Source organism: Papio anubis, chromosome 18, assembly GCF_008728515.1.
Source record: "Papio anubis isolate 15944 chromosome 18, Panubis1.0, whole genome shotgun sequence".
NCBI lineage: Eukaryota > Metazoa > Chordata > Mammalia > Primates > Cercopithecidae > Papio > Papio anubis.
In genome coordinates, this window is record NC_044993.1 from 54,300,205 (window position 1) to 54,326,325 (window position 26,121).

At 43.2% G+C, this 26,121-nt stretch overlaps 1 protein-coding gene across 5 annotated transcripts in view; it reads left to right on the forward strand.

The window, feature by feature from the left end:
• DCUN1D3 (defective in cullin neddylation 1 domain containing 3) overlaps positions 1 to 25,419 on the forward strand; it is a 46,740-nt gene extending 21,321 nt beyond the window's left edge. For all 5 annotated transcript variants that reach the window (XM_017953247.2, XM_017953245.3, XM_003916633.4 and 2 more), the window contains 2 exons: positions 17,964 to 18,499; positions 19,983 to 25,419. In XM_017953247.2, coding sequence (XP_017808736.1) covers positions 18,069 to 18,499; positions 19,983 to 20,466 — 915 coding nt within the window. In that variant the 5' untranslated portion in view covers positions 17,964 to 18,068 and the 3' untranslated portion in view covers positions 20,467 to 25,419. The remainder of the gene's footprint in view (positions 1 to 17,963; positions 18,500 to 19,982) is intronic.
• Positions 25,420 to 26,121: the final 702 nt, after the last annotated feature.

The window sequence follows — 26,121 nt, forward strand, 5'->3', positions numbered from 1 at the left end:
ATGACTGTGCCTTTTGCTGAGCAGTGGTGGATAATGAGACTTCCACTTCAATAAGCCCATTGGCAATACCGAGTTGTAACCTGGGTGAATAGGAGTTAATCCTGGCTGGCTGGCAGAAGTAGATTTGTTATATAATTTATGATACCCAAAAGTCCTTTGGGTTGGTCTTTATTATCTTATTATCATGACAGTATCCATCTAGGCCTGAAGATTAATTTTTGTTCTCATCTAGTTCCACCAGAGTGATTCTCCTAACTGAAAAGGTAGTAACTTGTTAAATGCCTGCATTTGGCTTTTGCTTTGACAAAAAGGTATGCTAATCAAGATTGGATGTTAGAAATCCAGAAATATTTCGGTGACTTATTAATAGTTTAGAGATTTTTTTTTCTCCTGTTAAACTCACTTCTGAAAAATGAGTCATATTCAGGGTTTCAAACATTTCCTCTTTGACCAGCCTCAAAAAAGGTTTATCAATGTTTCTGTCTTGTAGATTGCTGCTGTAATTCATTTGTGTCAGTCTTGCCACTGCTGAAGCAAACACAAGAGGGGTGTCAGTTTGGTTTTCCATCATTTGACACAAGCGAACTTCTTAATTCTGTCACTGGTGGACGATCACTGTTAAACCAGCCTGTACGATTTTTTATGACTCACTGAGAAGTCATGTGGTAGTGTGATACCCGGTCTGCAGCTACCAGTGTTTAAACTTGTAATTTTCAATATATTGTGTTAAAACAGACTTCTAATTCTGGCTATTTTTCTTTTCACTTTTAAGCCTAAAATTGGAAGCTCTGTTTTTATAAAACAGCTTCCTAGAAAAGTCACCGGTGTTGCTATTCTCTCTGTACCCCAAATATCATAACTGGGCCTGGGGGTGGGCAGAGTAAGAGCTGGCTGTTTCACATGGTTAAGCAGAATGTGTAGGCCTGCCAGCGGGCGGAGGTGGAATCTGCCCTTTGCTTTCTCAGCAAGTACCTCTGGCTTTGGGGGCCCGTTGAGGACTTTAGTTGTTGGCCTTTCTCGCCGTCATGTGAAACAAAGTTCATTGTCTCTGGTGGTTCTAAAGAGATGGAGGACCTTTACTGTCTGTGTCTCTTACCCTCTTTGACAAGGTATGTGCTTCAGCCCTCCAAGTTAAAAGTCACTCTGTCATCAAGCGAATGGTGGTATAACATCTCAAGAGGTGTAACACTGGCCATGAGTCCTTGTGTTTTAAGCAGTCGAATTCCTATTTAAAGCAAGCAGTATGCAGTGTTCAAAAAATCTGCTGGCTGTTGCTCCTGCATCTCTAGACACCTTAAGTATGATGCCTTTATTTGTCGAGGTGGGGGAGGATGCATTTCAGACCAGCAGCCTGAGGCTTTTCACTGGAGTGTTCCCAATTGGTGAGCCCCTTGGTCTTCCTAGAGTGCAGTGCATGGCTGTGGCTTCAGTAAACCCTTGGACATAACACCCTGGCTGAAAAGAAAGGCAGAAGTGATTTCCATTAATGTGAATTTTTTCTAAGGTCCTGAGGTACAGGTCAAAAAGAGACATGACAGGTTGAACATCTCCCTATGTCAGCTTCATATTCTAGCTTTTGCTGTATTTGAGGTGAAAATTAGCTTGTGAAGTGAGGAGAGATGGGACCGTGTACTGCTGGCTGAGAAGCTGTGTTTGTATCACATTATCTGAGAAACTCATAAGGTAAGGAATAATTGGAGTAATAATTGTCTCCTCTCTTTCCTCTCTGAAGGTAGAGAGTGCTTTGAGTGAGAGAGTCCAAGAAAAGATAGACCTTAAGAATCAGGGCTGGGCACAGTCCTCACACCCATAAACCCAGAGCTTTGGGAGACTAAGGTGGAAGGATTGCTTGAGTCTAGGAGTTCGAGACCATCCTGGGCAACATAGCAAGACCCTGTCTGTACAAAAATAAAAGTGAAAAAAGTAGCTGGGTGTGGTGCCATATGCCTGTAGTCCTAGCTGCTTTGGGACACTGAGGTGGGAGGATCGTTTAAGCCCAGAAGTTTGAAGTTAACAGTGAGCTATGATTGCACCACCGTACTCTGGGTAGGCAACAGAGCCAGATCCTGTCTCTAAAATGAAAAAATCAGCTCTTGAGAACTGAAATTGAGTTCTGCATCCTTAGGACTCAACTCCCTTTACGCTTTCCTGTTGAATGTTTGTTAACATCATCATATAATTTGAATTGGTTTAAATAGCTACCATTTATTGAGTACTAATTGTGAGAAAGTGCTAAACATCTCAGATTCAGCATTTATTCAATCACGAGTTCATACATTTAAAGCAATAAAGCCTTGTACAGAGCACGTGCTCAGTATCAGTGACTATTATTCCTTCTACAGATACTTATTAATGTGTGCCACATAGCCTAGGTGCACAGGGTAAAGTGGCGAATAAGACAGATAAAACGACTGCTGTTAGAGGGAGCAGGCAATAAGTAAGTCAGCAGATTAGAATTTCACAGAGTTGTATGTGCCATGAAGAAGTAAAACAGTGTTGTGCTGAATTACAGGGAAGTGGCATTTGGATTGGTTGAACATGGAACACATATCAGCACATGAACTGAGATCCATCTCATATGAAGCAGCCATTTATTCTTCACAGTGACCTTTTTTCTTTTTTTTTTCATCGCAGAACTCAGTCTCATTTTTTTGTTAATTGATAAATAATGTATGTAGTTTTGGTACATGTGATAATTTGATACATTCATATTATGTGTAAAAATCAAATCAGGGTAATTGGGATATTATATCACTTTAAATATTTATCTTTTCTTTATGCCAGGATCATTTAAATTATACTCTTCTACCTATTTTGAAATGTACATTAGATTATTGTTGACTGGAGTCACTGTACTGATTTTTCCAACACTAGGTCTTCTGTTTGTGCCCACTAACCCACTTCTTTTCATCTCCCCCTCCCCTCCCCTTCCCTGCCTCTGGTAACCACCTAGAGAAGATAACCATCTCTCTCTTCCTGAGATCCACTTTTTTAGCTCACACATGAGTGAGAACATGTGCTATTTGTCTTTCTGTGCTTGGCTTATTTCACTTAACATAATGACCTCCAGTTCCATACATGTTGTTGCATATGACAGGGTTTCATTCTATTTTGTGACTGAATAATATTCCATTGTGTGTATGTACCACATTTGCTTTATCCATTCATCCATGGATGGGCACTCAGGTGGATTTCATATTTTGGCTATTGTGAATAAGTCTGCAATAAACATGGGAGGGCAGATCTCTCCAGTATATTGATTTTCTTTCCTTTGCACATATACCTAGTAGTGCAATTGCTGGGTCATACGGTAGTTCTATTTTCAGTTTTTTGAGGGCTCTTTATACTTTTTTCCATAGTGGCTATACTCATTAACATTTCCACCAACAGTATACGAGCGTTCCCATTTTTCCACATCCTTGCCATTCATTATTCTATTTTTTTTTTAAATAACCATTTTAACTGGGGTGAGATAATATCTCATTGTGGTTTTGATTTACATTTCTCTGATGATTAGTGATGTTGAGCATTTTTTCATATACCTGCTGGCTATTTTCATGTCTCCTTTTGAGAAACATCTATTCAGCTCTTTTGCCCATTTAAAAATCAGATGAGGGTCTGGCACAGTGGCTCACGCCTGTAATCCCAGCACTTTGGGAGGCTGAGGTGGATGGATCACCTGAGGTTAGGAGTTTGAGACCAGCCTGGCCAGCATGGTAAAATACGGTCTTTACTGAAAATACAAAAATGAGCTGGGCCTGGTGGCATGCGCCTGTAATCCCAGCTACTCGGGAGGCTGAGGCAAGAGAATCACTTGAACCTGGGAGGTGGCAGTTACAGTGAGCTGAGATCATGCCACTGCACTCCAGCCTGGGCGACAAATTGAGACTCTGTCTCAAAAAAAAAAAAAAAAATCAGATTATTATTATTATTTTGCTATTAAGTTGTTTGAGTTCCTTATATATTCTGGCTGTTAATCCCTTGTCAGATGGATAGTTCGCAGATTTGTTTTTTCCATTCTGTAGATTGTCTCTTCACATTGTCGATTGTTTCCTTTGCTGTGTAGAAGCTTTTTAGCTTGATGTAACCCCATTTGTCTGTTTTTGCTTTGGTTGCCTGTGCTTTTAAGGTCTTACACAAAAAATCTTTGCCCAGACCAGTGTCCCGGATCATTTCCCCAGTGTTTTCTTTTAGTAGTTTCATAGTTTCTTGTCTTACATTTAAGTCTTCAATCCACTTTGATGTGATTTTTGTATATAGTGAGAGAGAGGGGATCTAGTTTTATTCTTCTGCATATAGTCAGGGGATCTAGTTTTATTCTTCTGCATATAGTCATTTAGTTCACAGTGATTTGTTTTAGTTCCCATTTTCAACTGAGAAAACTGAGATGGAAGATGGTTAAGTGTGTGCTAGAGAGTTGGTAGAGCTGGGCTGCACAAACTTAGTCATTTTGTATCCAGTGCATGTACTGTCCCTCCTGGAAGGCACATGACTATACTGAAGCAGCTGAAGGAGCTGCAATATCTGTGCAACTGGTGTTTGAGTGAGAGAATTGAATGTTGGTTGCAGAACAGTCAAGACACTGAATGCAATTCAGAAAAGTTGCATGTGATTTCATGGACCCCCTATTGTTGGTTGCAATATTTGTGTATGTGTATGTGTGTGTGGGCACGCACGGGCGTGCATGAGCGCACGCAGTTTATTCTGGGGCCATAGTTGTCTTTGAATTTTCAAACTTATTGATGACTGAAAGAACTTACGGTGCTGCTGCTCTACTTTATAATTTTTTCATGTTCTTTCTTAAAATAGGGCCTAGCTGCTAGGGCAGGATTTTAATAGAATTGTGATGGCCATTAGGTGGCAGCAATTTTGGCAGGTCATGTGGGTGGGAAGTGGGCAGGAACTGAGCAGGAATCATCAGATGTCTTACTTTGCAAAGCTTGCAGTACCACAATGCCTTCCAACAGGTATAGAGCTCTATTTTTAATTATCTGCTTATCTTCACACATGTTAATGTACTCTGGGGACTCATGCCACATGAGCATTTGTGAAAATAAGTAACTGTTAAAAAAAAAAAAAAATCAAAGCCTAAACCTTGGGGCCTCAAGTTTCAACCTGCAGAGAACGTATTTCAATAAAGATGTGCAAACATGAGCATTTCCTGTCAGTCTTCGAAACTTAAACACTTTCTAAACAGGCTCTTCACTTCGTAAAATCAAAGAGAAATTGTCTGAGTGATAGGAATTGAAACCGAGAGGGCAGCCAAGTTCAGGTTAGATTTGGGCTTTCAGTTTCATGGGATATGGTTTAGATCAAATACCTGTTTCAGCTGGAAGGGTGATCATGTTATTGTACAGAGAAAGACTTCTGAGAGCTTTTGCTTTACAGCCTTTCACATGGTGTCTGAATGCAGGGATGGGGTTCCTCCTTGGGAACAAGATGATGACAGCAAATATGTACACAAAAGAATAAAGCTCCTGAAGTACTCTGTGGCGTAATCTACTTGAAGGAGGTCTAATGGTGTAAAAATTTCAATTGGAAAGATTCTTTTAGCCAGTTAGTCATACCATCTTTTAAATAGCATCCTACTGGTCCACGTAGTTATAACGGAATTTGACAGCTTTCGTGAACTTGGGATCATTGGTCCTGTTGTTCAGCTAAGGGTCCTATGATATATTCGACTAGAAATTGTGGCCTAGTCAGTTAGATCTGAATCAGAACATCTAGCTATTAGATCTTCTCTCTCTTTGCTCTCTGAATAGAAGAGATCTGAGTGACATAGCTCTGTCTTGGTAGGGACTCTTTCAGTTGTGATAGAAAAACCCGACATCTGATATATGCAAAGGAGAGTTCGTTGGCTCATACCTGTGAAGTTCAGGCTTTGATCTTGACTCTAGGAACAGTTGGATTCAGGGTGTAAATAATGCCTTCAAAATTCAGTTTCTCTTTGTCTCTCGGTGCTGCTTTCCACTTGGTGATTTCATTTTTGGGTTCTACGTGCATTTGAGCTGAGCCCCATGTGATAAACAGGGACCATTTAATCCTCACAGTGACCCTTGAATAGGCATTCTTATTTTCACTGGTGGCTCTTTCTGGTAGCATCTCCAGCCTCCTGTATTTTCAGTGTTGAGATTCTCTCCGCCTGGCTTGTCATGGGCATATCCTGGATCCAGTCATTAAAGCCAGGGTCATGTTAGGCCTTGGTGGGCCTGAGTCCCATAGTTCTTTATGAACCCCACTCAGCCATATGGATGAGTGAGGGAAAAGGATCTGCTGGTGAAAATTGGGTAATCACCTGATGAAGAGCCTGGATGCTGGGAAGACAGACACGTCTGCTACAAATCTGTTCTTTGACCCAGTCTGTGGCTTGAAAGCCCATGTTAGTCTTCACACTAAATCCAGCCCATTGACCATTTCCAGGCATTCCACATTTCTCTTTTGAATGAGCCTCTTGCTCCCTGGGAATGTGAATCACTCAATCCATGGGCCAGACCCTTTTACCCCTGATGTTAAACCTTTGATAAGGGGACTGTTACTCATTAGACCTTAAGATGGTCATCATCTTTGTCCTCTTCTTTTCCTTGGAGGGAGTGTGAGGGGGAAGTTGATCTTCTTTTGAAAGAATAAATTGAGGAAATTTAGATGTAAGTGAAAGATGTCCTTAGGATTACGCTGGTTTTCTCCCCATTCCCCCGTCATTTAAAAACACTTTCTTTTTTTATTTATTTATTTTTTTTATTTTTTTTTTATTTTTTGAGACAGAGTCTCGCTCTGTCGCCCAGGGTGGAGTGCAGTGGCCGGATCTCAGCTCACTGCAAGCTCCGCCTCCCGGGTTCACACCATTCTCCTGCCTCAGCCTCCTGAGTAGCTGGGACTACAGGCGCCCGCCACATCGCCCGGCTAGTTTTTTGTATTTTTTTTAGTAGAGACGGGGTTTCACCGTGTTAGCCAGGATGGTCTCGATCTCCTGACCTCGTGATCCGCCCGTCTCGGCCTCCCAAAGTGCTGGGATTACGGGCTTGAGCCACCACGCCCGGCCTAAAAACACTTTCTTAAAATCCCTGGAGCCAGAATCAGTGGATTGACTAGGTTTTTTTTTTTTTTTGAGTCAGAGTCTTGCTCCATAGCCCAGGCTGGAGTATAGTGGCGCAATCTCCCTCACTGCTACCTCTGCCTCCCGGGTCCTAGTTCAAGCAGTTCTCCTGCCTCAGGCTCCCGAGTAGCTGGGATTATAGGCATGTGCCACCATGCCCAGCTAATTTTTGTATTTTTAGTAGAGACGGGGTTTCACCATGTTGGCCAGGCTAATCTTGAATTCCTGACCTCGTGATCCACCCGCCTTGGCCTCCCAAAGTGCTGGAATTGCAGGCGTGAGCCACCACACCTGGCCTGGTTAGCCTTTTTGATTGTGATTCGCGGTGAAGCAAAACTGAAAGGATATACTCCAAAATATTAACTGTAGGTGGTGAAATTAGTGATTGGCTTTTTTTTTTCCTTTATGCCTCTCTGTACTTTCTAAACTTCACAAGATAATTATGTAATACTTTTGGATTTGCCAGCAGGAAAGAGATCCTAGTGACCTCACTTTTCTGACCAGGTGACTGATGTGGTTGGAAGCAGGAATTCTTTTATTGTATGGGTCTTTTCTGTCCCTCTGCCTCTTCCTGTCTACTATGCATTAGCAGTCAGCCTCCATCGTGGGGAAAAAGCTGATAAATGTGGTCTTAATGGATTTAGGTGTTTTTTTTTTTTTTTTTTAAGAATTAGCAAGCATTAAGAGATTGATTGGTTACCACGTGGTGAACCTGAGGCCTGCTTAGAGGCCATTGGCTTCCAAAACCACATCTCTACATTTGTGGTCATCCAGGTGCCCTTTAAGACATATGGATGCAGTCATTTATCATCTGTATATTGTGTTCCTTCGTCGTCTTTGTACTCATTTCACAATTTCCTTTCTTGCCTTTTACTTAGATGCAAAAATCTAACCTTATCTCCAGCTCACTAATTTTCAGTCAGTTGCTGACTCCCAAGTTCCTGAGAAGGTGATTGAAAAATGAGCAGTTGATGTGGTAATTGGGTGTTTTGAGGACTAATCAGCTACAATCAGGTAAACCTCCAGGGTGGCTGATATCCATATGCTGACTGGAAGGAGGGTATTAGTGCTAATCAGTGGTTTACTTTCAGTGGGCTCTACTGAGGCTCCATCCTAAGGAATAAAACAAGCTGTAAGCTTATAACTGGAGATGAAGAGTGCAGCAGGCATGCCATTTTTATTAGAGTGAAGTGCAGCACAAATCCAAGATGGCCTTCTTGTTTTAAACAGGGAAAGTCACTGGAAAAGCTGGTGTGAAAACAAAGAGTGACCTAGGAATTTGGTGCCCCTTCTTGATACCCCCTTTGCACATAAGTGGGTAGTTAGAAATGCCCATATCAATAGTGACAGCAAAAAATATTTCAAGTGTGGGTCAGTGAAATGATATGGCCCTTTTTTGGTTATTTTGAGTTATGTGGGATTAAACATGTAGCTCAGTTTGGAAGCCCAGAGACCAAAAAAATGGTTCATTATTTGGTATTTGGAAACTTTATAGTATGTGTGTGTGTTTTGGCTTGGCTGTACTTGGCAAGTAGGCATTTGTTCTAGCCAGCCCACACTGGCCTCAGTCCTGAGGCCTCAGCTGGACGTATATATATTTTTAGTAGTGTATTCAAAGGGTGCAATGTGAGGAACAGTGAGAACAATTTCAAAAAGAAATGACTATGCTAAACTGGCTGGTCTTAGTCATGTGACCTAAGATGATTTTATAGAAATATAGCCAGTTTTCTTTTTTAAAAGTTTTCTCTGTCCTCCCTACCCTCTTTCTCCCTCCCTTACTTCCTCCCTCTTTTCTTTTACACTTTTGAAACTGGTTGATGTAAAAAGTCACGGGTTCCTCCCCAACCCTAACTGGAACTGCTGTCTTAGCTTGTTGCTGCAGTACATTTTAGGACAAAAAGTCTTTTAAAAGCTGGAAAATAGAAGCAGACGGGTCTCGTTTGCTTTGGCAGAGGGATCGGCTTTCCCTCCCAAGTAGCTCTGGGTAAGACCTAATCTCCCAAGGTGATCTTTGAAGTCTTAAGTTGGAAGTGGCAGCAGCAACTCTGCATTTAAAGTGTTCCCTCGATCTTTCCTTGTTATTTTTGCGCATTTACTTTCTAGGAAGTAGTTTACAAATGGACACCATCCATATTCCATCTTTTTCTCAGGTCATTCAGAGTCTGTGGCTGCCAGGTAGGATCAAGGGGCTCCTGTGGTCTTGCTGTGAGACTCTCCGGAGGATGGCTGTGCCAGTACAGCCGCCTCAGCCCCTGGCAGCTGTAGAAAAGCTGTCTGAGGAATTCATGTACTCATGTTCTCTGGCCTTTGGGTATCTGGCATATGTAGGAATAAATAAAAACCTGCACCCAGCTAGCTCTACAAACTATTTAGATGAAAGTTGAAAAGATGGGCTTTTTATATTGCTAATATGTAGGAGCACCAGCATCTGGCAGTGGTTTCTTGTTGCTGAATAGATTCTAGATGGGAACAGAATGGAGGAGTGGAATGGATTGGTCCCTTCTGTCAAGGAAGCCTCAGAGCAGATCTCAAGTGCCTTGCTGACACTGACTTTTGGTGCCAGCATTTGCCTCCTGTTTTTTAGCTCCTCATTTCACAAGTCTGTTCCTTGGGTGACAGGCTGTCCATCAGTAGCCAACAGACATTCCTCTGAGTGGGCTTCCTGACCCAGCGAGCCTCAGCAGTCAGTTTGCTTGGGTCTGTTTTCCACGTCTGGGCCTATTACTGACCCTCCAGAGATCAAACTAAGATGATTAAGGAGCGGGAAGCCTGCAAAACCAGTGTTTCCTATCCCACCCTTGTTCAGATTGGAGTAGCCCTGCTTTCCCTCTGCTTTTGGACTTATGCTTTTTCTTTGACTCTGATAGTCTTGGGCAAGGAGAACTGTGAGATCTGTTCACCAAGGAGGCAAAGTGCCTGTCCTCAGGAGGGTTGCACATTTAGAACTTTGGCCTCATTGAATGCCAAAAAAGGTGAAGGTAGTCCCAGAATATTGGACCTTGGAAAGACTAACCCAGACCCCTAACTTTAATGTTGGGGTCACAGAAACTCAGAGAGGTTAAGTGGCTTGCTCGAGAGTACACATTGCTCAGGAGGATTTCACAGCAGAACCAAAGGGGGTGTATTCTGTTCATATTGACTTGGTTCTTCAGGAATATACATAGGCGTTGATAGGATGTTGGACATTTTCTTCTTGGGGCATCAGTAACTCCTTAGGGGTAGGGGAATATCCTGGCACGCACACATCATAGCAGAGAACAGTAGTGAGACCAGTGATGCAAAGTGGCAAGTTTAGAGTCAGACTGCCTGAATTTGAATCCTTCTCCTCCACAGACTGGCTGTGTGATCTCAGGCCACCTCTCTCAAGCTCTATTCACTTCCTTCCTCTGTAAAATGAAGATTATATTATCTTCCTTATAGAGTCATGGATAAAATGTGATAATTCATGGTCAATAAATGTATGTAATTATTTTTACAATATTGTTATTAATGTACTTTAATCACATGAGCCAACCATATCAACCCTCTCCCTCCTCCCTTCCATTTCATGCTTATAGACATTTAAGGACCAGAATAAGACCTGCCTTCTCTCTGAAACTTCCCCATAGAAAGTCTGGCAGACTGGTTTTATTTTCCAGTCTTACTGCTTAGTAGTTAAGAGACCTGTTTCCTAATCTAGGAAAGCTGCAACAACTCATTTCTTGAGGTTGTTGGGAGGCCTGAAGGTGATGATGAATATGAAGCATGTAGCCCCAGGCTCCACAGATACTGATTTAACGTCCCCAGTCCCTCTCTGCCTTTCTTTCTGTAATAGTGGTTCACACTTCTCTCTCCTTCTCCTGTCTACATTTGTACGGAGTCTCAGTGTGGGTTTGTCCTCTGTGGTGGTTCTGTTCTGTAAGACGCAGTTGAGAGTAAGCCCCTAGAAGATAGGGACTTGCCTGGTTGTCATTTCATGGTCTGCCTAGGAGATAGGAGCAACTTTCTAATCCCTCTTTGGAGCTAGAGCAACCCAGGGACTGCGGCCTCTGGGATTGCCCTTTGGGCCAGGCAGTGGCTGCTCCAGGCCTAGGACCAGGCAGCCAGCCAAGCCCATCCCCAGGAACAGCGGCCAGCGCTGGCACAGGGGAGGAAAGAGTCTGGAGACTGATGTGCAGAGGAGGGAGGGAGAGGCAGAGCAGCTGGGCTGAGACTGAGGGAGAGAAGCTGGAGGCTGATCTTGGTCCAGCAGAAGCTGAGCAGAGCTGCTCTCTTTGGTCTTTCAGGTAAACATTCAAAGCTATAAGTAGAAAAGAAAAAAAAAAAAGGCTAGAAATAGGTTTCCCCAGTTTGTGGGTTTTTTTTTTTTTTCCTTCTTTCTCCTGCCTTTTCTTTCTCCGCATCCCTCCTTGTCTCTGGCTCCATTCAACCCATCTGTGACCCTTGCTGATGCAGGAGAATGGTCACTTATTGTGAGCAGACCTGAATCGCCACGGGAGATACGGGCTGGCTCCTGAAAAGAGCACTGTTCTAGGAGAAGGGAAATGATTCTGTCATCAACGTTGTGACAATAATTATAACTATTACAGAGGCTAACACTTACCAACCAAATGGTTTCTGTGAGTCAGGTATTGAGCAGAGCATTTACATGCGTTATCTCATTTATTCTACCCAATAGTGCTTTGAGGTACAGCTGCCCCGTTTTAAAATTCCATATGGACAGTTCCAGTTATTTGGTGAGATTGCCATGGCAATGGCAATGGTTTGTCTTGGTTTGTCTGAGCTCATCCTCTTCATCACTGCGCTTCTGTTTCCTCCATTCCTAGATAGGCTCCTTGACCTTGGTGTGTCTCCGTTTAGTTTCCTGTAAAATGGGGTAATTGCTTCACAGAGCTACGTTTATATATAGCTTTCGTAATGACCTAACAAATACAAAATTATATTCATGACTAATAATGTTCTGTTGCTGTTGAAAATTTAGTGCCGGGATGTCCAGATTGTGCTTAGGCTGTCCACTTCAGAGGTGGCAGTGATGGGGAGGAGGACCAACTGGGAAGGCAGCTCCGTTAAATTAGTAACTGAGTGGAGAGCTAGACATCCTTTCTTTTGCAGATCTGCATAGTGGGGACTAAGTGGAGAGGGGAAGGAGTTTGGAACTGGCTGAAAGCCTGCTCCAGGTTAGGGACTGGGCATAGCAATTCAGTGTCCATTGGGCACAGCAGGTACTCAGCTTGATTTTATTCAGGATCCATCACAAGGAAATCCTGTGTTGTAGAGAGTCTGATCCTCCAAGCATTACTGGGTAGTGGTGTATTTGAGTAGGATCAGTGCTGTGGCAAGATAATCGGTTTTGGAACAAGCCCTGGGCCAGTGACTCAGTGCAGGGGTAGGAAGTCCTGGCCAGCTGGGCCTGTGGAATCTGAGGCTGGGAGCCCATTGTTCAGATGGAGTAAGTTGGGACTTCCAACAGGCTAACCAGATACTACTGAGCTACTATTACTACTAATACAGTAACAGCTGTTGTATCAAGTGTTTTCTCTGAAGCCATGTACCTTTTATCTGCATTTCCTCACTGAATCCTTTCAAGAGCTCTGTCAGGCAGATACCATTTTGCAGACTGAGGAAATTCAGGCTTCTATTAGGGTCAGACAATTAGCCAGTGGCACAGTTGGGCATCCTTTTCAGAGCTGAAGCTTTTAACTCTGCTGGTGGACAAAAACGTCACAGGTTTAGGGCATCTGGACTAATTCTAGTTTCCACGTCTGGTGGGGCTGAGCCTGGGTGCATGGTGTCTGCCTGGTTCATTGCAGCAGGGCTGGCCTGGGGAGAGGGCAGTGAGGAGGAGATCCTTCTTGAGCGCCGAGCGCAGACGATGTGTTCTCTCTCCAGTGACTGATGGTGAGATTTGCTGCTCTGGGGTTGCTGTGGTGTCACTCCTGAACTTGGGGCCGGTCCGTCGTGCATTCTCTCTAGGTGCTCTGCTTTTGTGGGTGGGCTCTGCAATCTAGCCTAGGTGTAAATGTCATGGTATCTTGATCCAGATGTGTGATCTTGGGTAATTTAGTTTCCTCAGCCTCAGTTTCCTTGTTTTTAAAGGGGGCTGTGATGAGTATGTGTGAGTTCATGTCCCTAGAAGTGCTTAGCATAGCGCCTGGCACCGCATCAAGTGCCCAATAATTGATGACTGCTATTATTAGCTGTTAGCCATCAGCTAGTGAGTCTAAGGGAGACCTTCAACTTTAAAACACTTGAAGTGCTGCCAGCCTGGGCCACGGGGCTGGGCACTGTGATTGAGCCTGGGGAAAGCTCTGGGAGAGCAAAAGTATCTTCCCAGAGAAGGGGGCAGACACAGAAGAAGGTACTGTTGGGCAGTAATCGGAGTAATCAGGGGACCATATGCACCAGATCTGGAGATATTTTCTTCTGGCTTTAGACCACCACTCGCCTCAACACTCAATGGAATGGGGGCATTTCAAAGAAAGGGACCAGGCCGGGCGCGGTGGCTCAAGCCTGTAATCCCAGCACTTTGGGAGGCCGAGACGGGCGGATCACGAGGTCAGGAGATCGAGACCATCCTGGCTAACACAGTGAAACCCCGTCTCTACTAAAAAATACAAAAAAAATAGCCGGGCGAGGTGGCGGGCGCCTGTAGTCCCAGCTATAGGGAGGCTGAGGCAGGAGAATGGCGTAAACCTGGGAGGCGGAGCTTGCAGTGAGCTGAGATCCGGCCACTGCACTCCAGCCTGGGCGACAGTGCGAGACTCCCTCTCAAAAAAAAAAAAAAAAAAAAGAAAGGGACCAGAATGGAAGAAGGATCCAACCTTCAGGCATTTGCTGATTGATTATCTGTTGAAACTGATATTCTTCTCCCTATTTTCATCTGCTGGGCATGTTAAAAGCTTTCAGGTTTCAGCTGGTTCTGCTGTGTCAGGTAATCAAAAGATGCTCTTACATGGAGGGCTGGTTGGCTAAATGGGATTAGGGCCTCTTTGGGAGTCCCATCTGTTCTGTCCCTACCTGAAGGCCTTGGCGCCAGGATTTGGAGGAAGTTGCTAGGATGAAGCATCTGTCCAGTGGGGGCGGGGTGACTGGCCTGGGGTAGGTGGGTCAGATGGAGGCCAGGAAATCCTCTTATCTCGCTGGGTGCCCATGCCTCCCTCAGCAGCAGGAGCTGAGCAGCAAACCCTGGTGAGTCAGCGTGCCTGGGAATTAGAGTTGCCAGTCTGTGAGCATGTGGGGTTTGTGTAAGTTTGGGCCTTTTGTTTCTTTCAGCATTCTAGTCTTTAGAAACACAAATCTGGAAACCAGGCCCTCCACATGGTACAGTCCTTGTTTTGAAATAATTCAGCTCACACAGTTGCTTCCCTTGTACCATGGTCTTCCAAGAATTAACCCCTTGCCATTTGAAATTGTAATGAGTTGTACTTATGGCTTACTAGCTGTAGTCTTAAAGCATAAAAAGTCTTTTAAAAAACTTAGGATGGTTATTTTCCATACCAAAAGCCCTTATAAGAGCTTCAGTGTATTTCTGAAGCCCAAGTAAAACTACAAGTCTTTGAGGGCATGTTTGGACATGTATTTTTGTCATTGTTCTCTTTGCGGGTGGAGAAGGGGACAGGCCTTGATATGACTAATCTCTAATAACTACAGGAATGATTGTGCTCTTCATTTTAAACTTATTGTATACTCAGAGCTTATCCTCAGAGAATTTCTCTTGAAGACGACCCCCAATTTATCCAGGCACTATTTAGAGGAAGCCAAGTATTTTAGGCAAAGTTTAAAGCTCCAGCCTTCCGTAAAAAACACCCTTCTGTCCCACTGTACGTTCTCTAAGATCTTTCAGTTTGGATCATAGACGTCCATGAAAGCTCCCTGGACCTGGGGAGGCCCGGGTGACTGACTTTGACTTCTGTTTAGTGTCTGTTTCCTGCTACACTTCTGGCTCCTGGTCCACATTTCATTAACGACGTAATTTCAGTGACTGCCATTATAGCAGTTGGCAAAGCTTTATAAATACTAAATTGTACATGGGTTTTCCAACAAACTGGTTGAAGATAGGAATAAGAGTCCTGAGTAGCCAGAGTCGTCTTAGAGAAATCACCTAGCTTCTGGCTTAGAAATGTCTGGCAATTTGTTTAAAAAAAAGTTTAAATTACATAAATAATTAATAAACCACCATGATGAGTTTGTAATGTATCAGTACAAACTTTTCTTTTTCATTTAGCAATTATCCTACCATTTAGAGATTGCATTTGGATAAATCTGTCCTTCTTTTATTTTTCTATTTTTTCCCAATTTTTTCAGTTTTTTCTTTTTTTTTTTCTGAATATTCTGAGGATTTTTATTTATTTATTTTTGGTAACTTTTTTTTTTAGTTTTTATTTTAGGTTTGGGGGTAATGTTAAGGTTTGTTACACAGGTAAAGTGTCATGGGGGTTCGTTGTACATATTATTTCATCACCCAGGTATTAAGTCCAGAGCCCAGTAATTATCTTTTCTGCTCCTCTCCGTCCTCCCACCCTCTACCCTCCACCCTCAAGTAGACCCCAGTGTCTGTTATTTCCTTCTTTGTGTTCATAAGTTCTCATCATTTAGCTCCCACTTTATAAGTGATAAAATGTGGTATTTGGTTTTCTGTCCCTGCATTAGTTTGCTGAGGATCATAGCCTCCAGCTCCACCTGTGTTCCCACAAAAGACATGATCTCGTTCTTTTTTATGGCTGCATAGCATTCCATGGTATATATGGACCGCATTTTCTTTATCCAGTCTATCACTGATGGGCACTTAGGTTGATTCCACATCTTTGCTATTGTGAATAAATGCTGCAGTGAACATTCGCATTCATGTGTCTTTGTGGCAGAATGGTTTTTATTCATCTGGGTATATACCCAGTAATGGGGTTGCTAGTTCGAATGTAGTTCTGCTTTTAGCTCTTTGAGGAATCATCATACTGCTTTCCACAGTGGTTGAAGTAATTTACACTCCCACCAACAGTGTATAAGTGTTCCCTTTTCTCTACAACCTTACCAGCACCTGTTATTTTTTTGACTTTTTAATAACAGCCATTTTGACTGGTGTGAGATGGTATCTCATTGTGGTTTTGATTTGTATTTCTCTAATGATCAGTGATATTTAACTTTTTTCATATGCTTGTTGGCCACATGTATGTCTTCTTTTGAGAAGTGTCTATTCATGTACTTTGCCCACTTTTTAATGGGGTTGTTTTTCTCTTGTAAATTTAAGTTCCTTATAGATGCTGGATATTATTAGACCTTTGTCAGATGCATAGTTTGCAAATTTCTTCTTCCATTCTGTAGGAATCTCTTCATAGTTTCTTTTGCTATCTCTTGATAGTTTTTTTTGCTGTGCAGAAGCTCTGAAGTTTAATTATTATAGAGCCCACTTGTCAATTTTTGCTTTTGTTTTGATTGCTTTTGGTGTCTTTGTTATGAAATCTTTGCTTGGTTTTATGTCCAGGATGGTATTGCCTAGGTTGTCTTCTAAGGTTTTTATAGTTTGGGGTTTTTACATTTAAGTCTTTAATCCATCTTGAGTTGAATTTTGTATATGGCGTAAAGGAGTCCAGCCTTAGTCTTCTGCATATGGCTAGCCGGTTATCCCAGTACCATTTATTGAATAGGGAGTCTTTTCCCCATTGCTCGTTTTTGTCAGCTTTGTTAAGATCAGATGGTTATAGATGTGTGGCCTTTTTTTTGGACTCTCCATTCGGTTCCATTGGTCTGTGTGCTTGTTTTTATACCAGTAATTTTTTCAATTTTTTTACACAGGGTCTTACTTTGTCACCCAGGCTGCAGTGGGGTGGTGCTATCCCAGCTCACTGCAGCCTTGACCTGGGCTCAGTTGATCCTTCCACCTGAGCCTCCCTTGCAGCTGGGAGTACAGGTGTGCATCACCACACCTGACTAATTTTTTCTATTTTTCGTAGAGTCAGGGTCTTGCTGTGTCTCCCAGGCTGGTCACAAACTCCTGGACTCAAGCTATCTGCCTACCCACCTTGGCCTCCCAAAATGTTGAGATTACAGATGTGAACCACTGCAACCGGTCCCACTCCTTCTTTTAAAGTAGAGACACACTTCTTTGGAAGACTCAGCCTATAGGCCCTATAGGACAATCACATTTACTGTGAACTTGGCTTGCATTCTAAGTACAGCCTTGCTGAGGACCTGGGGGAGAAAAAGAAGCTCCTCGGTTGGGAAACTTGGTGTGGAGTACAGGCTTGGTGGATGGTTTCTACAGGTGGATGGAGTAGGGCAGAGAAAGGGCATTTCACCTACTATGTGGGATAGGCCCAGAAAGGCATCTGGAGAGATCAGAGGCAAATTTCATTTTGCTGCTTGGCTTAGGCCCCTGCTTGTAGTCTTGACAACCTCATCGTTAGGGCATTATGAGACTATTGTTCTGAATATGGCCACCCCTCCTCCCTACCCATCCTACTTAAAAAGAAAATCTGAGAATGTTGGCATTAGGAATTAGAAGATGAACCGTTCCTTTGTGCCTTCTGGCTTAATCCAGGTCCAAATAACTTTTCTTATGTGATGGCAAGTTGGCAAGACAGATTTCCTCTGGAATATTTCTGTCAAACTGTAGTCTTTGATGCATTCTACATATGAATCAGCCTCTTTGAAATCTATGTTACCTTAAGAATTTTAGGAATTTTCCTCATTGGTTCTCCATATGTGCCCCAACCACTGTGTCGCCAAGGTGAAGTTACAGAACTGGCCTATGAAGGAGATGATGAACTCAGGGTCTCTCCCATGGTTTGTTGTTGGCTTACGGAAATAGAGTGATGAACCACTGTGCACCCTAGAAGGTAGGGTCCGTACCCCATTTCCCCTGCCCAGAGGTGATGGCTTTCTAACTTCCTTCCAGGTTGGCTGGCTCCTCTGGCTGATGGCATGTTGAGGTACATGGGCCAGTGGCAGCGAGGGCATCCGATCCAGAGGGGGCCACTCTAGAGGCCGGGCCACCAGCACCATGGGCCAGTGTGTCACCAAGTGTAAGAATCCCTCATCGACCTTGGGCAGCAAGAATGGAGACCGTGACCCCAGCAACAAGTCACACAGCAGGCGGGGTGCAGGCCACCGTGAGGAGCAGGTACCACCCTGTGGCAAGCCAGGTGGAGATATCCTTGTCAACGGGACCAAGAAGGCTGAGGCTGCCACTGAGGCCTGCCAGCTGCCGACGTCCTCGGGAGATGCTGGGAGGGAGTCCAAGTCCAATGCCGAGGAGTCTTCCTTGCAGAGGTTGGAAGAACTGTTCAGGCGCTACAAGGATGAGCGGGAAGATGCAATTTTGGAGGAAGGCATGGAGCGCTTTTGCAATGACCTATGTGTTGACCCCACAGAATTTCGAGTGCTGCTCTTGGCTTGGAAGTTCCAGGCTGCAACCATGTGCAAATTCACCAGGTCAGTCACAAACACTTTGTGTCACCAGGTGAGCAGTGGTACCCAGCTAGGATAGGACTGGGTTGGCTTCATAGGGTTTTGGGTAAGTTTTTACGTTTTTATTTTTCTGATCAGGTTCTCTAAAGCTTAAATGTTTTGAGCCAAGTTGTGGTTATGATGCTGAGAAGCCCCTCTGGACTCTAAAGGTTTAAAATGTATCTCCCTGGCTCTGCAGCAGACCTACTAAATAGGAATCTCAGAGGGGAAGGCCCGGGCATTTGGATTTTGATTTTGATAAAGATTCATGTCTGGTTCTAATGTGTACCCCATGTTTTTTTGTGTGTGTGTGCAGAATAATGCCTTTGCCTAATTCATAGGTCAAATTTCAGGCCTATCCTAGCATTATTTGGCAGCTTCTCAGTAACTGGTCACTGCTCATCTTTGCCTTAAATGAGGAATAAGCCAGGGTGAACCAGGTCGCCAAGTTGCTGCTCAGCCCCACTGCTGCCTTGGACCTTTCTTTTCTTTTACTCCTTTACGTGTACCTCAGTATTTATTGTATGCCCAGCATGTGCCAGGCGCTGTGAGTACCAATACAGTAAGTGCCTCTGGGGAGGGGATATGCCTCTCTCCCTCCATGAAGCCACTTGCCGTTTCTAGTACTTAGCATATTGCCCGCCCGCAGCCAGGCCTGTGTGTAACAAGGTCAGTTGGCCTCAGTTACTAAGCAGTAGCTGTGCATATTGTTCTGGTCATGTGTCCCTATAGAATGTGGTTTGTAGAAAGAACATGGGGTTATGAATAAGAACTGACTTTGAGACCCAGCCATACAATTTGTAGTTTGCATGCCCCCACCCCAGGAAGGTTACCCTCCAGACCTCAGAGGCCTCACCTCTTCAGCAGATGCTACTGTCCCTGAGAAGATGATCAGTGCGAGACCATGCTGTAAGCTGAAAGCATTGTATAGATGTTAAAAATACATAATTTTTGTTTTTTAATGATAGAATTTTGATCTCTGGTGATAGAATTACCCAGGTGCAGAATCCTTGGCTCCAGAAGTCTCCCTTTGCAGTCACTAAAAGTGTACCCCAAACAAACAACCCCTAGAGAATCAGAAGGGAAGCAGGAAGCCTCCTCCTCTGGAAGGAAGGAATCCGCAGCTTAATCACTATTGCAGAGCGGGAAACAGGGCAGGGAGCAGGAGACTTGAGTTTAGCTTTGGGAAGATGAATGAATGAATAAATGAACCATTATCAGCTGCCAACTGTGTGCCAGGCACTGTTAGAAGCAGAATAGTAATTTGTTTAGTCCTCACCAAAACCCTTTGAAGTAAGGTGTTATTTTTTACCATTTGACAAATAAGGAAATAGGACTAATTAGTTGAAGGAGTTAGAATTCAAATCCAGACCATCTGGCCTGAAAGCCCTGCTCTTAATCACTATGTATATTGCCTGTAAATAATACAGTTTATAATTATTAATTGTCCTTTTCCTTTCTGTTGCAGGAAGGAGTTTTTTGATGGCTGCAAAGCAATAAGTGCAGACAGCATTGACGGAATCTGTGCACGGTTCCCTAGCCTCTTAACAGAAGCCAAACAAGAGGATAAATTCAAGGATCTCTACCGGTTTACATTTCAGTTTGGCCTGGACTCTGAAGAAGGGCAGCGGTCACTGCATCGGGAAATAGCCATTGCCCTGTGGAAACTAGTCTTTACCCAGAACAATCCTCCGGTATTGGACCAATGGCTAAACTTCCTAACAGAGAACCCCTCGGGGATCAAGGGCATCTCCCGGGACACTTGGAACATGTTCCTTAACTTCACTCAGGTGATTGGCCCTGACCTCAGCAACTACAGTGAAGATGAGGCCTGGCCAAGTCTCTTTGACACCTTTGTGGAGTGGGAAATGGAGCGAAGGAAAAGAGAAGGGGAAGGGAGAGGTGCACTCAGCTCAGGGCCCGAGGGCTTGTGTCCCGAGGAGCAGACTTAATGGCTCTGTCCCAGGAGCAGCAGCAAGGATCTGCCAGCTGCCCTGCAGCCAACAGAGGAATTGGACCATTTTGAAAATTACTGAAGATCCGGATATTTTCTACTTTACACCTTTCTCTGCCTTGTATCTGAAAGGGCTCTAAAATGCTGTATCATGTTTTAGGCACTTTCTTCATTTTTTTGGTTATTTTGGTTATTTCCTTTTTGGGGGGGATCTCCCAGAATATTTGAACCTGGTTACATGTTGTGTATTTTTTTTGAAGCCTTCAGATAGAATAAGCCTGCCATTTCTTGCACAAATTAGGTTTTTTTTTTTTTTTTTTTTTTTTCCGGTAGGGGAGGGCATAGAGCAGGGAGGGGGATGGGACTGTTAGGTTGAATTAACATTACAAAATGATGCAGTGCCAGATCTCAGTTTTGCATATTGTTTTTCAGGGCAGGTCTGTACTGTGTGTAGTGCTGTTTACATGGTTGAATTTAGGTTGTAATAATTATTTTTAAAGATTTACACAGATTTGAATAGCAGTGTTAACTGTTAACCACATTGCATTAATTCCCAGGCGATTTAGACTCTTGGAGAGCCAAGGCCAGCCAAGAGCATGTGTAGTCTGGTAACAACCCCCTTTTAAGCTAATTTATCCAGAACCCTGATCTCCCTCACTTCTTGCTCATTCCTTCTTTGACCTATTGCATTTCATGTTGAGTTTTTCCATCAACATGCTGCACCTGTCAGTCAAGTGAGCATTTTTTAAGAACATGTGTTGTACTGAGAACCACTTAAGCATTGAATGCAGAGAAAGCAGTGCTACCTCAGTTTTGCTGGAAGTAGACTTCTTTGATAGTTTTCTTTCTTTGATGAAGTTTCTGTATTTTCATGTTGTAAGTGGAAATACTTTTTTTTGTTTGTTTGTTTCATTTACCTTGGAGCCAAAGTTTCTGTTCCTGGTGGTCGGGAAACTGCCTGCCGGCCAACTGACTTGAAGGAAAACTGTGGTATGGAGCTCTGCTTGAATTTTTTTTTTTAATATTTTTATTTTTTTCTTTGAATATCATCAGCTTACTTGTCTGGCAAGGGCAGAAGCCTGGGGTTGGCCTGAACTCTGCCAAACAAATATCAAAGTGTATTTAATAGTTAAATTTGTGCCCTTTCCCTTCTTGCTGCACCCATGTTGTCACTTAACCCCCAGGAGTTATTTATTATCTTTTTGTTAAAGTCAGGCTCATTTGGGGTAATGTGATGACTGTTTAGGTTTACATGACCCTCCTCTCCTTTCCCTACCCCCAAATATGTATATATACATATATAAAATATGTATATATTTTACCTATATAAAATATATATATATACACATATATGTATCTATATTCCTTTGTTTCTTTGCCTGCTTATACTGGCCATAAAAGAGGGAGCTGCCTTCAATGTATAAAGTATAAGAAGAGTGCCAGGGAAAGCCATAATGGAGGCTTTTGGATCTGAATTTGGACCATTTTCACTAAAGAGAACATGAGTTTTGCCCAGCCCTTTCCTCACAAGAGGGAGGGCCTGGTTCCCCAGACTTCTCCACGCAATCGCTTCATAAGGCCAGCTTTGGCCAGACTGCCGCAGGGGCCTGAGGAACTGACTCTGGTCCTACCTGGTTTCAGTTAGAGGGTCCTCCTGTTATTTTTCCATTTAAAAAGTATGTCCTCAGAAAACTGTACTGGAAGGATGGGTGGCAGGAACTTGTATAGTTCAGCTACCAACACTTTGGAACAGATTAAAAAGGGAATCTTTTAAATAAAAACTTATAAAAATATTTATACTCTTGAGGTAATGAGACTTTGTCTATTAAACATTTGGAGGTTTTTCCCCTAACCTAATACCCCGCTGTGTCCCAGGTATGTTTCTCAGCCTGGGCAGGAATTGCATGTTTTGAGTTCCATTGTGAGCAGCCTTATAGCTCTGGGCTCCCACCTGAAGGGTTATTAAATAGTTTTGGCAGTCAGTATTTTTCTAAAATTGATATTGACTATAAGGAACATACTTGGAATTTTTTTTTTTTTTTTTTTTTTTTTTAAATCCTAAACCTGTCAGTTCCTCCTTCAGAGGGGCAAATGGGAAACTTTAAGATCATTCACGATATAGTACTGCTAGAAAGCTGGAGGGGGTCTTGGGCCAGATGCCTGGCTTCTGTTCTAGCTAAATAGGCTCTGGAGTAAGTCTCCAGGGGTTCCAGCAGGTTCTGTGGGATCAGCTGTAGCTGGGTACCCAGACTGAGGTTTTAAAAAGACTGCTGTTTCATTAAGCCGTTTGCAACTCATTTTCCTCGGTTCTGGATTGGGTAGTGGTTGACTGAGGGGAAAGGCAGGCTGCACTTGGCCAGGTAAGGCCCTTCCCATCCCAGATCAGCGTGTATCAGAGAGAGGTGCGCAAAAGAGGGAGGCAGCCCAGGACCCTGAGTAGAGAAACTAGGTTCCTTCCTCACCCTTTAAGAAGACATTCCGTGCATTACGTGTACTAGAGTGGGTGGATTTTGTTGTTTTTTAAATTAACTATTTAGCCTCCTCATCCCCCACCAAAAAAGCCATTTAGTTATTTTTTGGTTATATTGATCCATTTGCAAATGAGAAGCCAGAAAAAGGAGCAGTCAGGGAGGAACTTACAAGTTCCTTCCAAGTTTGAGTATTTGATGTCCAGCAAAGATTTCAAGCTTCTGCAGTCGCTCTGGGCCAATGCTTGACTCTTTCATGACCACAAGAAATGCAGTTTTTCTGCAAAGGGATCCAAGGTGAGGTGTGTGTAGGGTTTGAAGTTATACTTCTGGGAAATGAAAAGCCTTGTTCCCTTCAACCTAGAAATAGGTTTGCCACTTAATGAGTGGTAAGTCTGTGTAAGAGGCTGAATGTGTGCCCCTCAGGTAAGCCAGTACACTCCTTGCTTAGCAATAGAACATCAGGGTGATGTGGAGAGGGGCAGGATGTGGATGCCACTTTGGAAATTGGCAACATCTGAGGACGACAACAAACTGTGTATTGGGAAATAAGAAACAACTCGGTTTTGAGAAATGGCTTTGTAAGCTTTTGTGATGTTTCTTTAGCAATTTATTAGAAAGATGGTGTGAGATGACGTGCTGCTTCATTGAATTGCTCTTTCCTCCATCTTTGCCAAATCTCAATGTATCATTCTTAACCCTACCTCGTGTAAGCGGCTTTGCTATGCTTCAGCTCGTCATCTCAGCAGCTGAAGTGCTGCCTACCTGTGTGAGTTGGGTCCAGGAACCCATGTCTGCCCCTCTGATAAGGGAAGATGAATCTAGAGCTGGGTAAAGATCTAAATTTTAACCAAACCCCTGGGCCCCGGAAAATAACAATTGAAAACATACAAGGCAGTGTTTTCAGTATTAAACTTCCCCAAGGAAGGCAGAAACTAGTGTTTTTGGAAAGGGAGAAAGGATTAAGCCACACAGTATTAGTCTTTGAAGCAGTACTGGTCTCCAGGGGCTGGTGCCGAATGCTGGAGGCTGCAGGGTGTGGGACCCCATAGTACACTTGATGGCCTCATGTGCTACATACTATGCCAAATTGTATTGAACAGTGGTGGGAAGTTACTGGGATAAGAACTTGTCTAAAAGTTTACAAACCAAAACAGATCTGTTAGGTCGGTGCAAAAGTAAGTTTTTGCCATACTTTGTGTATGTTTTTGCCATTAAGTATGGCAAAAACCACAATTACTTTTACACCAACCTATATATTTAGGAGTGTTTGGTTTGCCAGATTCCAAATGAGGTCTTCAGTGCAGTGAAGCCCAAAAGGTAGACTCAGTTATGCAATTATAAGGCATGGAAGAAAGCTGCTGCTAGGTTTTTGTTGCCTTTTACTTGACTGCTTTGCTATTTTTCTTGTCTCTCATGTTTGGTTAGCTATGACTTGAGCATCTTGGTAACTGACAAAGGTCTTCCTTAGGGGACTTGAACATCTTGGTAAATGATGGGTCTTCCTTGGAGGAGGACTCCAGCAGTATCTTGTTTAAATGACTGAAAGAACTATGAAGGTTGTTGAATTGTGTTAATTGGGACTCATTGATGAAATGCGACATTGATCCTCTTCTTACTCCACAGTGTGTTTTCAGATCATATAAAGGTTCCCATCCACCCCCCTTCAGAGTTTATGCCTATGATAAGCTGTAATTGCGTATCCAGTTTAAACTGGACTGGGACTGCATGTTGGTGAAGATCAGCAGGGGTTTTCACCCTTTTCGAAAGACGAAATAGATTCTTGAGCACTGGTTGCAGAAGCCAAAATAGTTCAAATAGCTTTGCATAACCATTGGGTTCTGCTTCTGATTCAGGTGCTGGGCATCATGTCCTCCCTATTCTTCTCTTCTTGGAAACCCAGCCTATCTCATAGATACCTACTTCTGCCACCCATCCAACTTCCCTGCTCCTTTCAACACAAATCTTGGATATTGCCAAAGGAAGCCATTCAGCAGCTGCTGGGGTTTTTCATTCCCCCGACACGCATACATTTGCTCTGGGAGAAGTGTCTTCCCTCTGACCCTGGTCCCCAGCTCCGTCTGTGATTAACTGCTCTTACCTGTTGCACTAATGAATATGACTCTAGGTTTTAAAGGGGGAATGTGAAGCAATAGGCAAATGGGGCTTGGATGAATTGGTCCCACAGATATACCCTGCCTTAAGCCGCTGAGGTGATGAGTCCACTGCTCATGTGACCCTCCACCTTTGTGGATCCCTCTTGGTTTGTGACCAGTGTGTCTGTTTGTTGAGGTTGTACAAACTTGACAAAAGTTAATACTTTTGTTTGTATTCTCTGCACTGTTGCACTCTCCAAATGGCCCCTTGAGTATTTTTATTGACTTGTTACACACATTTTTGTCTTTGATGTCTACATTTTTTCCTTTAATGTTTTTTATTTGGACGGTTACCTGCTGTTGGATTTAATAAATTTGTTTACTTGATTATTGATATTTCTACAAAAAAAAAAACAAAAACAAAAAAAACAGTGACTTTATTCTGGGGCAAAATTTACCTTCTGGGAGCTTCTACCAACATAATATTGACTGACAATTTTTATTCTTTGAAAAACAATCCAGATAAGTACAGGATCCTCAGACTCCAAACATGGGTGTTAACCTCCCACATACCAAGCTTAATAGAGTGGCTTTTGAGGGTCTTAGTGCTGAGAGGCAAAGAGCAAATAAGTCTTCACAGGGCCACTGCCTAAATAGTCTTACCTTAGCAACTAATGTGAATTCTCATGAGGAATAAAAAGCGAAGTTGAGCACTGTGTTAAATGCATGACCCCTAGATTTAACAGTATGGCAGTGATTAAGGCAAAGGAAACGAGCTGTATCTGGCTTAAACTCAAGTGCCACTGCTGTGTGACCTTTGGCAAGTTAGTGAACCTCTAAGTTTCCTTTTACTCATCTGCAAAATTAAAAGGCTTTTGCTTCCATCAGAGTGCTAGAATTTTAAAAGTCTTGATAAAGTCCCAATGACACATAAGTGCTCAAACATTACAAGCTCTTTTAAGGTTGTCCAAAGGAATGTTAGGTGAGTAATGCAGGGAAACCAGAGAATAAGAGAGGGGGGTTGGCATGGTCATACATGACCTTTCACAAGTCACAGCCCCTCTTAGGGGCTTAATTTTCCTCTGTGCC